This window comes from Mobula birostris, chromosome 15 (assembly GCF_030028105.1).
Source record: "Mobula birostris isolate sMobBir1 chromosome 15, sMobBir1.hap1, whole genome shotgun sequence".
Lineage (NCBI taxonomy): Eukaryota > Metazoa > Chordata > Chondrichthyes > Myliobatiformes > Myliobatidae > Mobula > Mobula birostris.
This window is the reverse complement of record NC_092384.1, coordinates 64,492,535-64,508,741: the sequence shown is the minus strand read 5'-3', so window position 1 is coordinate 64,508,741 and position 16,207 is coordinate 64,492,535. Positions and strand designations below refer to the sequence as shown.

Genomic DNA, 16,207 nt, shown 5'->3' with positions numbered 1-16,207 from the left:
GTGCCCATGCTTCCCTTATCCTTCTCAATGGTAGGAGCTGAGAGCTTGGGCAAAGCTGTGGAATAGCCTGCCCAAAGAACTATCGTGCATTTTCAAGTATGTAAAAACAAAAGAGAGATGAGAGTGGATATAGGACCACTAGAAAATGAAGCCAGAGCATTAATAACAGAGGACAAGGAGATGGCAGATAAACTAAATGAATATTTTGCATCAGTCTTCACTGTGGAAGACACTAGCAGTGTGCCAGATATTGAAGGGTGTGAGGGAAGAGAAATGAGTGCAGTTACCATTACAAGGGAGGAGGTGCACAAAAAGCTGAAAGACTTAAGGGTTCATAGTCACCTGGACCAGATAAACAGCACCCTAGGGTGCTGAAAGAAGTAGTGGTAGAAATTGTGGAGGCGTTAGTAATGATCTTCCAAAAATCATTGGACATTGGCATGGTGCCAGAGGACTGGAAATTTGCAAATGTCACTCCACTGTTTAAGAAGGGAGGAATGCAGCAGAAAGGAAATTATAGATCAGTTATCCTGACCTCAGTGGTTAGGAAGATGTTGGAGTCAATTGTTAAGGATGAGGTGATGGAGTACTTGGTGACACAGGTCAAGGTAGGACAAAGTCAGTATGGTTTCCTTAAGGGAAATCTTGTCTGGTGAACCTGTTGGAATTCTTTGAGGAGATTACAAGTACGATAGATAAAGGGGATGCAGAGAATGTTGTATATTTGGACATTCAGAAAGCCTTTGAAAAGGTGCCACATATGAGGCTGCTTACCCATGGTATTACAGGAAAGTTACTGGCATGGTTAGAGCATTGGCTGATTGGTAAGAGGCAATGATTGGGATTGAAAGTATCCTTTTCTGGTTGGCTGCCAGTGACTAGTGGTGTTCTGCAGAGGTTGGTGTTGTACCACTTCGTGGTGTATATCAATAATTTATACTTTATACTTTATTGTCGCCAAACAATTGATACTAGAACGTACAATCATCACATGATATTTGAGTCTGCGCTTCCCGCTCCCTGGATTACAAATATTAAATATAAAAATATTAAAAATAGTAAAAATTAGTAAATATTAAAAATCTAAATTATAAATCATAAATAGAAAATAGAAAAATGGAAAGTAAGGTAGTGCAAAAAAACTGAGAGGCAGGTCCGGATATTTGGAGGGTACGGCCCAGATCTGGGTCAGGATCTGTTCAGCAGTCTTATCACAGTTGGAAAGAAGCTGTTCCCAAATTTGGCCGTATGAGTCAGATGATGAAATAGATGGTTTTGTTGTCAAGTTTGCAGATGATATGAAGTTTGGTGGAGGGGCAAGTGGTATTGAGGAAACAGGAAGGCTGCAGAAGGACTTAGACAGCTTAGGAGAATGGGGAAGAAAGTGGCAAATAAAATACAATGTTGGAAAATGCACAGTCATGCACTTTGGTAGTAGGAATAAATGTGTAGACAATTTTCTAAATGGGGAGAAAATCCAAAACTCTGAGATGTAATGAGACTTGGTAGTCCTTGTGCAGAAGACCTTAAGAATTAATTTGCAGGTTGAGATGGTGGTGAGGAAGGCAAATGCAAAGTTAGCATTCATTTCAAGAGGTGTAAAGTACAAGAGCAGGGATGTAATGCTGAGGTTTTATAAGACCATAGTACCTTAAGATATAGGAGCAGAATTAGGCCATTTGGCCCATCAAGTCTGCTCCACCACTCAATCATGGTTGATTGAAACATTTCAAAAGTTGAAACACCTAGACAGTGTAGATGTGGAAAGGATGTTTCCCATGGTGGGGGAGTCTAGGACAAGAGGGCACAGCCTCAGGATAGAGGGGTGTCCATTTAAAACAGCGATGTGGAGAAATTTCTTGAGTTAGGGGGTGGTGAATTTGTGGAATTTGTTCCCACAGGCAACTGTGGAGGCCAGATTATTGGGTGTATTTAAGGCAAAGCTCGATAGTTTCTTGCTTGGCCACAACAGCAAAGGTAATAGGGAAGAGGTTAGGGTGTGGGGCTCAGGAGGGGAAAAAAGGATCAGCCATGATTGAATGGTGGAGCAGACTTGATGGGCCAAATGACCTAATTCTGCTCCTATGTCTTGAGGTCTAATGGTCTGATTTGTACATGGTATATAATGCAATCATGGTGTGCGAGTGATGAAGGGAATGGATGTTTAGGGAGGTACAGTACGGACCTAGCGTGCCTGAGACTTTTGCATATTATGGTAGTAATTTTACATATTGCACTGTACAAAAGACAACAAATTTCATGACATAGGGTGAGTGATGATAAACCTGATTCTGATATGGGGCTCTATTGTGGACTGAGAGTGGGAATGAGGCAGGGAGAGGAGAATCATGGTTGGGAAAAGGGGAAGGGAGAGGGTAATCATGGTTGGGAAAAGGGGAAGGGAGAGGGTAATCATGGTTGGGAAAAGGGGAAGGGAGAGGGTAATCATGGTTGGGAAAAGGGGAAGGGAGAGGGGAATCATGGTTGGGAAAAGGAAAAGGGAAAGGGGAGGAAGCAGGAGACACCAGAGAGACATTTTGTAATTGGCAATTGGTAATTTTTAGACTACTTATTTTAACTGAACTATTATATATATAAATTAATTCAGTTCTTTTTCTCTATGTTTATTTAACATGTATGTCATTATACTGCGGCTATAAAGTTAACAAATTTCACAACATATGCTGGTAATATTAAACCGATTCTGATTCCCAACATGCTTTGCTCCTGCTGGATTTATTAACTTGCTCTCTGCTCCACGTTGACAGTACAGTACACGCATAAAAGTCTGAGCACCCTAGCTATATATATATACATACAGTGTATGCCGAAGACTTTTACACAGGTCAGGTCACTCGTCCGAGTGCTACTGGTACCATGTAACCCAGTACTACCTGTCGCATGGTCGGGTGGTCGGTGACTAAACTGGCTCCCCCACCAGGCTAGGATCTTAATCAATTGGGATGTCTTGTCCTGAATGGAGTGGGGCTCTTTTGGTGTCATGGCTGCAGTTATCAAGGCATTATCCACATCAGTTTTCCTGACTAGTGTTACGTAGATGGTGGAAAATGCATTGGGATATCAGGTGGGGAGCTACTTGGAACAGGACCACTTTTGGCCAGCACTTATCACTACTGTATTGGTGTGCTGGTCAAGCTAGATTTCTGGTCAGGACTGACTTTCAGAATATTGAGAATGGGGGAACTTGATGATGATAGTGGTTGTACTTTCCCCTGTTGGAGGGGATCATTACCAGACAATTGTGTGGTGTGAGTCCTAGAAATTTAGAGCACAGAAAGAAGTCATTTGACCCACTGTGTCCATGTCAATTATGAAAAGAGATGTTTGGGTAAATCCACCCTTCCCAGCTCTTGATCCGTAAGCAAGGAGGTACTTTCTCAAATCTTCACTCTGCACTCCCTTAAAGCATGACTGTGTGGGATTTTGGAATTACCCCTTAAATCTTCTGAAAATGTTTCCAGATAAAGAATATAACATTAACATTAATGTAAATGCGAGTTCCTCATTTTGATAATTGGATTTCTACATAAACTTATGCAACTACAGAATGTGATGAAAGTTTAGTTATGCATCCAAATCCAGATGCTGACGTAAATTAGCCAAGCTGGAATTAATTTGCTCACTCTAGGAACATATTACATAGTATAACCATCTTTCAATTTACATTAGCTGTTTACATTAAGTCCAGAGGTTCTGCTTGTAATGCTGCCTCCTTCTGCTTGGGGTAATAAGAATTTGGTCAAACAATCATACCATTCATTTTATTCAAGTGCAGACTCCATGAATTATTGCCAGCTTGGTGATTCTCCACAATCATATCAAGGTTCTAAAAGGCTCAGACATAACTAAGCTACTGGGACAAAAGACCACCATACAGGAATAGTTAAGTTCACTAAAAATTGGGGCAGTAAGGTAGCATAGTGGTTAGTACAATGCTTTACAGTACAGATGACGTGGGTTCAATTCCTGCCACTGCCCATAAGGAGTTTGTACATTTTTCTCGTGACCCATGTGCTCTGTTTTCCTCCCATAGTCCAAAGGCACGCCAGCTGAGGTTAATTGGTCATTGTAAATTGTCCCATGATTAACCTTGGATTAAATTGGGAGAAGGGCGGGAGGATTGCTGGGCAGTACGGTTCGAAGGAACGGAAGGGCCTACTCTGTACTCTCTCAACAAATAAGTAAATAAATTCTTTATTGAGTACACATTAAAGTAGTGTAGGTCCCTCAAACTCCTTCACTCAATGACTGGCTATCTGTTCCTGATGAAGGGTCTCAGCCTGTAACATTGATTGTTCATTCTTCTGCATAGATTCTGCCTGACCTTCTGAATTCCTCCAGCATTTTGTGTGTTACTCTCGATTTCCAGCATCTCCGGAATCTCTCGTGCTTATGAAGTTACAATGCTGGCTTTCACACAATGGGAATTTTCCATTGTTTCAAACATTGGAAAATCAGAATTGTGGTGAGCCATGCATCTTGTTTAAGTTCTTGGAGAAGTTGATAGACAAGATTTCTCAAGATGGCGCTAAGTATATTATTTGTAAATGTAAATGTTTCATACAGAAGAAATCCACTCCACCAATCTGTTGTCCACACAGCCTGAAGGGTTGGTAAAGTTACCTCAATCCTGCAGGGAAGAAAGGTTGAGACTGCAATCAGTTACTCCCATATTGTGACTTACTGCAATGGGATGTGTAGACAGAGTCTATGGAGAGGACTCTGTGGTTATTGTGATGGACCTAGCTGTGTATACAACTCTCTCCAATTTATTGTGGCCTTGGGGTAAGCAGATGCCATACCAAGCAGCACACACAAAATGCTGGAGGAACTCAGCAGGTCAGGCAGTACATACGGGGAAAAAAGTAGTCGACCCTTCGGCAGAGTCTTGCCCCAAAGCGTCGACTGTGCTTTTTTCCATAGCTGCTAGCTTGCCTGCAGAGTTTCTCCAGCATTTTCTGTGAGTTGCTTGAATTACCAGCATCTGCAGATGTTCTCTTGTTTGGATTAAATGCCATACCAAGCTCTGAAGACAGATTTTGGTCCCTAGATGTGCCAGCCTTGGAGAGGGTCCAAAAGAAGTTCACAAGAATGATTCTAGGAATGAAAGGCTTAACATCTGAGGAGCATTCGATGCCTGTTGTCTTGTTCTCATTGGAGTTCAGAAGGATGAGAGGGTATCTTATTGAAACGTACCAATTACTGGATAGAGTGGACACGAAGAGGGTGTATCCATTAGAAGGCGAGTCTAGGATCTGAAGGCATAGCCCAGAATCAAAGGATACTCCATTAAAACTGAGATGAGGAATTATTTCTTCAGCCAGAAGATAGTGATTCTGTGGACTTGTTGTTGCAGAGGGCGATGGAGGCCAAGTCAATTGGTGTAGTTGAGGCAGAGGTGAATTGGTTCTTGATTGATAAGGGGGTAAGGGTTACAGGGAAACACAAAGGAATGGGGTGGAAAATAAAAATCACCCTTGATTGAATGGTGGAGCGAGCCCAAGGGGCTAACTGGCATAATACTGCTCCAATGTCTTATGAACTTATGGATATTGCCTCTGCTGGGAACAAGGGCTTAGGAAGAGCAAGGTTCTGGGATCACTGCCAGAGACTGCAGCTACTTAGTGCTTCGATAGAATGCTTCTTTCACTGCTGATTTAACAAAAGCAATGACACGTAAAAAAAAATTGGCACGCATCATCAGAAGTTTGTGGCTTTTTTCTAACGTTCTGCAGGCTGGAATGAACACACTGCCCTGAGCTGCAGCTCTCCACAAGGCCACAACTAATTGTAAGAAAAATAGAAATAACAATAATGTTCATGTCCTTGCGTGATAAATATAGAAATATATGCAAATGTTAGAATCCCACTCACCTCATGGACTGCTTGCAGATGGCTTTAGTACACAGTGGGATTACTAAAACATGTTTAATGGGGCAGGTTCCCAGCCTTGAAAGTGACAGACACCATAATGAAAACATAGAATTTAGAAATGAAGACAATTTTAAACTATGGGAGAGCCCACTACCTGGGTTTCAGTGGAATTCATTGCCACAGACAACTGTAGAAGCCAAGCCGTTGTGTATATTTAAAGCAGAGATAGATAGGTCCTTGATTAGTAAAGTAGTCAAAGGTTATGGGGAGAAGATAAGAAAATGGACTTGAGAGGGAAAATAAATCATTGATGATCAAATGGTGGAGCAGATTCAATAGCTGAATGGCGTAATTTTGCCCGTGTCTTACGGACTGGGTGTCACTGCTGATGTTTACCTGCCATCTGGTTTTCCGCACTATTGGAATCAATAGAAGATAGTTTTGGTGAGGACAGTGAAATACATCTGAAAAATAGTTGTAGTGAGGACTTGGAGGCACTGCAGATGCTGGAATGTGGAGCAACATAGAATCTGCTGGAGGACCTCAACGATTTAAGTAGCATCTAGGGGAAAAAGCATTGTCAGTTGAAAGTTCTGATGCAGCATTTTTGACCAGATTTCCACAGCTACTGCCCGGCCCACTGAGTTCCTTCAGCAGATTGTTGAGGAGTTGCTATCTAATGAGCTATGTCAAGGAAGGAGCCCTCTCCCCAGTGTTTAGAAGGCAGGCAGAGAGGTCGTGTTCTCACTGGCTCTCCACTAATGATGTGCTTCTTTCTTTCTGGCAGGACATGAGGTATCTCTGCATTCCTGCATCTGATTCCTCAAACCAGAATCTGTAAGTATTAATTCCCTCGAATGCTAAAAGTGCAATGATTGATATACTTTACAGCTGACCCAATTTTGTTCTTTAATTGAACAAATCCTTGGCACAAATGTATATCTTGCTGTGATTTTGGGAAATACCTGGTCTCTCCTCTCCAGCAACTTTAGTTTCTAGTTTCATTTCTGAAGAGAATGAATGAATATTGGTTTTGAAAGACCCACAAATAGAGTTTCTGGTGTTTCACAGGGTTGAGGAGTTATTTTCCCCAGGGAGGTGAGTCAATTTGGGGTTTTGACAGGCTTCTGTCAGTGACCTCTGTTAGTAACATAGAAACATAGAAAAACTACAGAACAATACAGGCAACATCTTTGTAAATCTCCTCTGCACTCTTTCTATGGCTTCCACATCCTTCCTGTAGTGAAGCGACCAGAACTGAGCACAGTACTCCATGTGGGGTCTGACTAGGGTCCTATATAGCTAAGCTATGACATTACCTCTCGGCTCCTAAATTCAATTCCACAATTGATGAAGGCCAGTACACCGTATGCCTTCTTAACCACAGAGTCAACCTGCCCAGCTGCTTTGAGTGTCCTATGGACTTAGACCCCAAGATCCCTCTGATCCTCCACACTGCCAAGAGTCTTACCATTAATACTATATTCTGCCATCGTATTTGACCTACCAAAATGAACCACTTCACACTTATCTGGGTTGAACTCCATCTGCCACTCCTCAGCCCAGTCTTGCATCCTATCAATGTCCCACTGTAACCTCTGACAGCCCTCTACACTATCCACAACACCTTCAACCTTTGTGTCATCAACAAACTCACTAACCCATCCCTCCGCTTCCTCATCCAGGTCATTTATAAAAATTACGAAGAGTATGGGTCCCAGAACAGATCACTGGTCACTGACCACCATGCAGAAAATGACCCGTCTACAACCACTGTTTGCATTCTGTGGGCAAGCCAGTTCTGAGTCCACTAAGCAATGTCTCCTTGGATCTCATGCCTCCTTACTTTCTCAATAAGCCTTGCATGGGGTACCTTATCAAATGCCTTGCTGAAATCCATATACACTACATCTACTGTTATTCCTTCATCAATGTGTTCAGTCACATCCTCAAAAAATTCAGTCAGGCTCGTAAGGCACGACCTGCCTTGACAAAGCCATGCTGACTACTCCTAATCATATTATATCTCTCCAAATGTTCATAAATCCTGCCTCTCAGGATCTTCTCCATCAACTTACCAACCACTGAAGTAAGGCTCACTGGTCTATAGTTTCCTGGGCTACTTTCTTGAATAAAGGAACAATATCCTCAACCCTCCCTTTCTTGAATAAAGGAACAATATCCTCAACCCTCCAATCCTCCGGAACCTCTCCTATCCCCATTGATGATGCAAAGATCATTGCCAGAGGTTCAGCAATCTCCTCCCTCACCTCCCACAGTAGCCTGGAGTACATCTCATCCGGTCCTGGCGACTTATCCAATTTGATGCTTTCCAAAAGCTCCAGCACATCCTCTTTATTAATATCTACATGCTCAAGCTTTTCAGTCTGCTGCAAGCCAGCACGACAATCACCAAGATCTTTTTCCAAAGTGAATACTGAAGTAAAGTATTCATTAAGTACCTCTGCTATTTCCTCCAGTTCCACACACACTTTCCCACTGTCACACATGATAGGTCCTATTCTTTCACGTCTTATCCTCTTGCTCTTCACATACTTGTTGAATGCCTTGGGGTTTTCCTTAATCCTGCCCACCAAGGCCTTCTCATGGCCACTTCTGGCTCTTCTAATTTCCTTCTTAAGCTGTTAGCCGTATAATCTTCTAGATCTCTAAAATTACCTTGCTCTCTGAACCTTTTGTAAGCTTTTCTTTTCTTCTTGACTAGATTTATTACAGTCTTTGTACACCACGGTTCCTGTACCCTAGCATAACTTGCCTGTCTCATTGGAACGTACCTATGCAGAACTCCACACAAATATCCCCTGAACATTCGCCACATTTCTTCTGTACTTTTCCCTGAGAACATCTGTTCTCAGTTTAAGCTTCCAATTTCCTGCCTGATAGCCTCATCATTCCCCTTTCTCCAATTAAAGGCTTTTCTAACTTGTCTGTTCCTATCTCTCTCCAATGCTACTGTAAGGGAGATAGAATTATGAACACTATCTCCAAAATGCTCTCCCACTGAGAGATCTGACACCTGACCAGGTTCATTTCCCAATACCAAATCAAGTACAGCCTCTCCTCTTGTAGGCTTATCTACAAATTGTGTCAAGAAACCTTCCTGAACACACCTAACAAATTCCACCCCATTTAAACCCCTCGCTCTAGGGAGATGCCAATTGATATTTGGGAAATTAAAATCTCCCATCACAACAACTCTGTTATTATTACACCTTTCTAGGATCTGTTTCCATATCTGCTCCTCGATATCCCTGTTACTATTGGGCGGCCTGTAAAAAAAACACCCATTGAAGTTACTGACCTCTTCCTGTTCCTAACCTCCATCCACAGAGACTCTATCATTGTTACCTCTTAACGTTTTCATCTTTGCTCCTGGGATGCTTCAGGTGCACCATGCACCAACCTTTCCCTTATTCTCTGTCCTCAGTATTGCTGAAATCAAGCCTATAAAAATGACTAAAATCAGCAGACACTGGAAATCAGAAATCAGAACAGAAAATGTGGGGGATACACAGCAAATGAAAGTTGGCTCCAATGTAGTTTCACAACATTTAACACTTACCCCAAAGGGGAATGATTCAGTATCTTGTGATTGTAGTTTCTTTCTGGGGAGAAGGCCATTAAGGCAAAGTCTCTATAGCATTTGAATAGAGTAGATGAGAAGCTGGGGTTGTCCAAGAATTAGGACAAGCTAAAGATACATTTCTAATATAAAAACCAAAAATGAGCAGGCCAGAAAATGTCTGTAGAGACTGTTGATGTTTCAGATCAAGGCCCTTTGTCAGATTTGGGGAAACAAACTTTTTTGTCTGAAAGCTTTAGAGATGGTCATAGAACATTGCAATACAGAAAAAGACCCTTCAGCCCATCTAGTCCATGCTGAACCATTAATCTGCTTGCACCCTGACCGTAGCCCTCCTATCCATGTACCTATCCAAAGTTCTTTTAAATATTGAAATTAACCCTGCATCCATCACTCGCACTGACGGCTCGTTCCACACTCTCACCACCTCAAAGTGAAGGAGCTCCCTTTCATGGTCCTCGTAAACATTTCACCTTTCACCCTGCGCCCAGGACCTTGAGTTGTATTCTCACCCAAACTCAGTGAAAAAGCCTGCTTTCCCTTACCCTATGCCCCTCATAATTGTGTATACCTCTATCAAATCTTCCCTCAATCTTCAACATTCTAGAGAATAAGGTCAGAACCTGTTCAACCTTTCCCTAAACTCAGGTCTTCAAATAACGGAAACCTATTTACTTCTTTCTGCTAGTTAGGTGACCAAAACTGGACACAATGCTCCAAGTTAGGCCTCATCAACGTCTTATACGACTTCAACATAGGATCCGAACTCCTGTACTCAACACTTTATAAAGGCCAGTGTGCCAGAAGTTTTCTTTACGACCCTACCTACCTGTGACACCACTTTTAAGGAATTATGGATTTGCATTCTCAGATCCCTTTGTACTACCACATTCTTCAGTGCTCTACCACTCATTGTGTGAGACCTACCCTGGTTGGTCCTCCCAAAGCGGAAAACTTCACTCTTGTCTACATTAAATTGCATCTGCCATTTTTCAGCCCTTTTTTCCAGCTGGTCCAGATTCCACCTCAAGCTTTGATAATCTTCCTCCCTGTCCACTTCACCCCTATTCCTGGTGTCATCTGAAAATTTGCTGATCCAGTTAACCACATTATCACCCAGGTCATTGATATAGGTGACAAACAACAACAGGCCCAGCACTGTTCCCTGTGGCACATCACTAATAACAGGCCTCCAGTCAGAGAGGCAACCCTCTACTACCACTCTCTGGCTTTCCACACAAAGCCAATGTCCAATCCAATTTACTACCTCAACCTGAATGCCAAGCGACTGAACCTTCTTGACCAGCCTCCCATGCAGGACCTTCTCAAATGCCTTGCTAAAGTCCTAAACTAGAACTAGGGGACATAGCCTCAAGATTCGAGGTAATAGATTTAGGATGGAGATGAGGAGGAACTACTTTTCCCAGAGAGTGGTGAATCTGTGGAATTCTCTGCCCAATGAAGCAGTGGAAGCTGTCTGTCTGTCTGTCTAGGTACCATATCCAATGCGGACGTTGGTGACCATGGTTTTCCATATAGATCTATCCCTTGTTCTTTGGATGACTTCCATTTCCTTGATGTGTAGCCACCTGGCTATGCTTTTGATGTACATAAGCCAAGGTCTTCTTCTAGGTTTGCTCCCCTCAATCTTTCCAGAGAGTATGAGTTTTTCTAGTTCATCTTTCCGCATGATGTGTCCTAGGAATCTGAGTTGTCTTTCTCTTATTGTTGGTTTGAGTGATCTAACTGCTTGGGCTCTTCTGAGAACTTCTTCATTTGATGTGTGTGTGGTCCATGGTATTTTTAACATTCTCCTGTAGGACCATAATTCAGCTGCTTCTAGTCTCTTTTTCATTGCTGGGAAAATGATCCAGCATTCACTTCCATAAGTCAGGATAGAATAAATGTAGCACTGCAGTATTCTGTTTTTAGTGTACGTGCTCATCTTTCTGTCTGTTGATATGGTCTTCATTTTTTGGAAAGCTTCTTTCGCCATTGCTATTCTGTATTTGATATCTGTGTCGCACCTGCCATCACTTGTTATTAGGCTGCCAAGATATCTGAATTTGTTGACTTGTTTGATGTTTGTATTTCCAATCTTGATCACACATTGTGGGATGTTTGTCTTTCTGGAGATGGCCATGCTTTCTGTCTTCTTGATGTTTGAGAGGCTTCTGCAATTACTTTCTGCTGCCACTATAGTGAGTAGTTCCCGAAGTTTTGTTTCTGAGTCAGCTATTAGTACGATGTCATCAGCATATCTGATGTTATTTACATTATGGCCTCCAATTGTGAATCTTTTGATGTCTTTGATACTTCTCAAGATATTTTCACTATACAGGTTGAATAAGTCTGGTGAAGAGACACAACCTTGCCTGACTCCTCTCATGATATTCACATACTCACTCACTTCTCCTTCTATTCTGACGGATGCTGTCTGGTCCCAGTATAAGTTTCTTAAGAAACGTATATCTGTCCCATCTATATCAAGATCTTGAAGCATTTCCAGAAGATCTTGCTGCTTGACAGTGTCAAAAGCTTCTGTATAGTCAATGAAACATAGGTAGATGTCTTTTTGTACCTGGATGGCTCGTTCACAGATCATCCGTAGCGTGAAAATTGCATTTCTGGTTCCAGTGTTTTCCATAAAGCCGCATTGTTCTTTACTGATTTCTGGTTTTATACAGCATCTTGCTCTCATCATGATTACTCTGAGAATAATTTTTGCCACGTGGCTCATCAGGCTTATTGTACGATGTAATTCACATTCTGTTGCTCCCCCTTTCTTTGGAAGTGTGATGAACACTGATTTACTTAAATCATCAGGTATCTCCCCATGATCATAGATTTCATTTGCTATTTCTGTTATTTTCTCTATTCCAAAATCTTCTAAGGCCAGTATCATTTCAACATCGATGTTGTCTGGACCAGTTGCTCTGTTATGTTTTGTTTTATTTATGGCTGCCTGAATTTCTGATTTTAGAATGCTAGGTCCTTCAAGATTCTTCTTTATGTTCGTTTTTTCTCCTCTTTAGTCTTCAAAAAGTTCTTTTATATATTCTGTCCATCTGTTCAGGATTTCCTTTTTGCTCATAATTAAGCTGCCATCATTTGCTTTGATGCATCCATTACCTCAGTAAATATATTTAAGACAAGGTTGGATAGATTTTTGCATAGTAGGGGAATTAATGGTTATGGGGAAAAGGCAGGTAGGTGGAGATGAGTCCATGGTCAGATCAACCATGATTTTATTGAATGGCAGAGCAGGCTTGAAGGGCCAGATGGCCTCCTCCTGCTCCTATTTCTTATTTCTTATGTCCACATAGACAACATCCACTGCCTTGCCTTCATCCACTTCCCTGGTAACTTCCACGAAAAACTCTTTAAACATGATGTACAATGCACAAAGCCATAATGACTGTCGCTAATTAATCTCTGTCTATCTAAGTATATATCTGATCTCTTAGAATATCTTCCAATAATTTTCCCAATACTGATGTCAGGCTCATCAGGCTATAATTTTCTGGGTTATTCGTAGAGCCTTTCTTAAACAACAGAACAACGTTAGCTATCCTCCAATTCTCCAGCACCTCAGCTATGGCTAGGATTTTTTAAATATCTCTGTTATTGCCCCTGCAATTTCTGCTTCAGCCTCCCACAGGGTCTGAGGGAACACATTGTCAGGCCCTGTGGATTTATTAACCCTAATTTGCCTCAAGTTAGTAAACACCTCTTCCTCTGTAATCTGTATAGGACCTATGCAGTTTGCCTTTGCCTCATTTCAAAAGACTCTGTGTCCATCTCCCAAGTATATAGATGCAAAAATTTTAATTTAAGATATCCCTCATTTCTTTCGGCTCCAAAACATACATTACCATTCTGATCTTCTAAAGGACTGTTTTTGTCCCTTGCTATTCTTTTGCTCGGAACATCTGTAGAAACCCCAAGGATTCTCCTTTACCTTGTCTGCTAGGTCAACCTCATGCTTCCTTTTAGCCCTGCTGGTTTCTCTTGCATTTCCTATGCTCCTCAAGTACTTCGTTTGTTCCTACCTGCCTATACCTATTATGAACCCTCTTCTTTTTCTCATCCAGGGCCTCAGTATCTCTTGAAAACTAAGGTCCCCTAAAAATGAACATCAATTCCAACATACTCAGCCTTTTGATTCTTGACTTTGTGTGTAGGCTTTCCCACATCTTTCTCCACAACCATTGCACTATCCTTTCTGGCACTTTGGTTCCCACTCCTATGTAGCACTAGCAAACCTTCCTGCTAGGATATCAGTCCCTCACCAATTTAGGTGCAAACCATTCCTTCTGTACAGGTCCCACCTTCCCTGAATTAAAGCCTAAAGATCCATAAATATGATGCATTCCCTTCTGCACCATCTCCAAAGCCAGATAATAAACTGTGTAATCTTTCTATTTTTTGCCTCACTAGGATGTGGCATGGATAGCAATCCTGAGATCACAATCCTGGATGCCCTGTACTGTAACTTACAGCCTAACTCCTTGAATTCACTTTGCAGGACTTGTCACCCCTCCTACGTATGTCACTGGAAATGTTCCCTGTAAGGTGTGCACATACACGCATCTTTTGCTACTAGCGTACAAAGGAATTTAAACTACACACAAAAGGTTGTCACCCTCTACCTCACTGGCATGTTAAGTATATTTTCATGATCATACACGATCACGATCACATTTCCTTCACCGTTTTCTGATGTGGACGACGTTGACAATGTGGAGTTTGCAGCGATTTGTCTGCAGATTTTAGAACTGGCTTATTTATACTGTTTTTATTGAGGAAATTATTGATTCACTATGTCAAATTCCAAAGAAGCAAAGGGCGTGGAAGGCAAAAGCATTGCTATTTCATTTAAAGCAGAGTGGCTTAATGAATCAGTAGAAACTGAAAGCTCATGAGGTCAGGAACATGCAGCTATGAGAAATATTCATATACAATACAGAAACTGGTGTTGCCTGCATGTATTGTTATGATGCAAAAGTTGCTGTACAAGTGGGAAGAAGTGGAGTGATATTTGGAAACTTGTTTTTTTAAAGTGTCATTTAGCAAGCAAATCATATATGGATGGTGTGCAAAAGCTCCAGCGAGAAAATCCTTCACTACTGACAACAGGTCTGCCGTGTATGTTTTGGGAGAGCGCAGATGAATGAGAGTAAAAATGATCAAACCCAGAGGAGATCCAAGTTCTTATTGATAGTGATTTGCAGACTGTTAAAATAAATACCTCTATATATAAAATTCAGTGCGCATATGTTGTTGTCACTAGACAAAAAATTTCACAGCACATCATCTTTGTGCACACTGGTCATTACAAATTAGAGGGTATCTACATGGACCACGGCCTCTGGCCACTCACCCTCATGCTTATAAATGCTGTGGACACGATCTGAGATGTCCCTGACCCTGGCACCTGGGAGGTAACAAACCATCAAGGCATCTCTTTCTCAAACACTGAAACTCCTTTCTGATCCCCTAACCAACAAATCTCTTATCACTACAGTTTGCCACTTCTCCCCCTTCACTTCTGAGCCACAGATCTAGATTCAGTGCCAGAGACCTTGTCAGAGATTTTGTCTGTTAGGTCATGCCCCCCAAAAAGCAGTATGCCTGTTGTTGAGGAAAATGGCCACAGGGGTAATTTGCACTGTCTGCTTGTCCCCTTCCCCCCTCTTGATTGTCACCCAGTTTCCTGTGTCCTGCACCTTGGGTGTAACTACCTCCCTGTATGTCCTACTCATCAACCCCTTAGCCTCCTGAATGATTCTAAGTTCATCCAGTTCCTGCTCCAACTCCTTAACACATTCCATTAGAAGCTGCAGCTGGATGTACTTCTTGCAGGTGTAGTCGTCAGGAACACTGGAGGTCTCGCTGCCCACCGACATCCCACAAGAGGAGCATTCCACTATCCTTCCTGGTAACCCCACTGCTCAAAGTGTGCAATAAGAAAGAACAAATGATGAAAAAAAATCTATCTACAGCCTAAGCCTCTCCTCGCTGAAGCCTCAATGAGCCAAAGCCTCAATTTTCCACTCTAACACTGACCCACTCACAGAATGACCGCTCCACTTAAACATAACTTCTTTTTATTGGACCTTGCCAAGAGCCTAATTATGAGCAATCCAGTGTCTCCTCAGACACACTGTGGCGTACAAGATGTGCCGACTGCCCCTGCTTGTATCTTTTAAACCATCTCTTCCTCCAAGCAATCCAATGTCTCCTCAGGAACAATGACACACGAGATGTGTTGAAGGGATTTACCAGGACGCTGCCTGGGGTAGATGAAAGGTTGAGTGAGCTAGTGCTTTTTCCTTTGGAGCGAAGGAGGATGAGAGGCATCTTGATAGAGATATATAAGAAGATCAGAGACATAGATAGAATGGACAGCCAGCGCCTTTATCTACAGGGCAGCAAAGGCAAATACTAGAGAAAATCTGTTTAAAGTGAATGGAAGAATGTTTAGGGGAACTGTCTGAGGTAGTCTTGCTTTGCACAGAGTGTAGTGGATGGCTGAAATGCACTGGCAGGGATGTCGGTAGAGGCTGAAACATTAGGGACATTTAAAAGGAGATGGTGACGGAATCCGTTGGTTCTCCTGTGTTGGTTCTGTTGCTTCAAACAGTGGCACTGGAGTGACGTCTCCAGGGCACAAGCTTGGGCAGAAGATATGGAGATCCAGTCATC

At 42.1% G+C, this 16,207-nt stretch overlaps 1 protein-coding gene across 1 annotated transcript in view; it reads left to right on the top strand.

Annotated features, from left to right (window-relative positions):
* Positions 1 to 16,207, top strand: part of dusp22a (dual specificity phosphatase 22a) — a 201,623-nt gene that overhangs the window by 101,279 nt on the left and 84,137 nt on the right. The window contains exon 5 of the mRNA XM_072279193.1: positions 6,683 to 6,732. Coding sequence (XP_072135294.1) covers positions 6,683 to 6,732 — 50 coding nt within the window. The remainder of the gene's footprint in view (positions 1 to 6,682; positions 6,733 to 16,207) is intronic.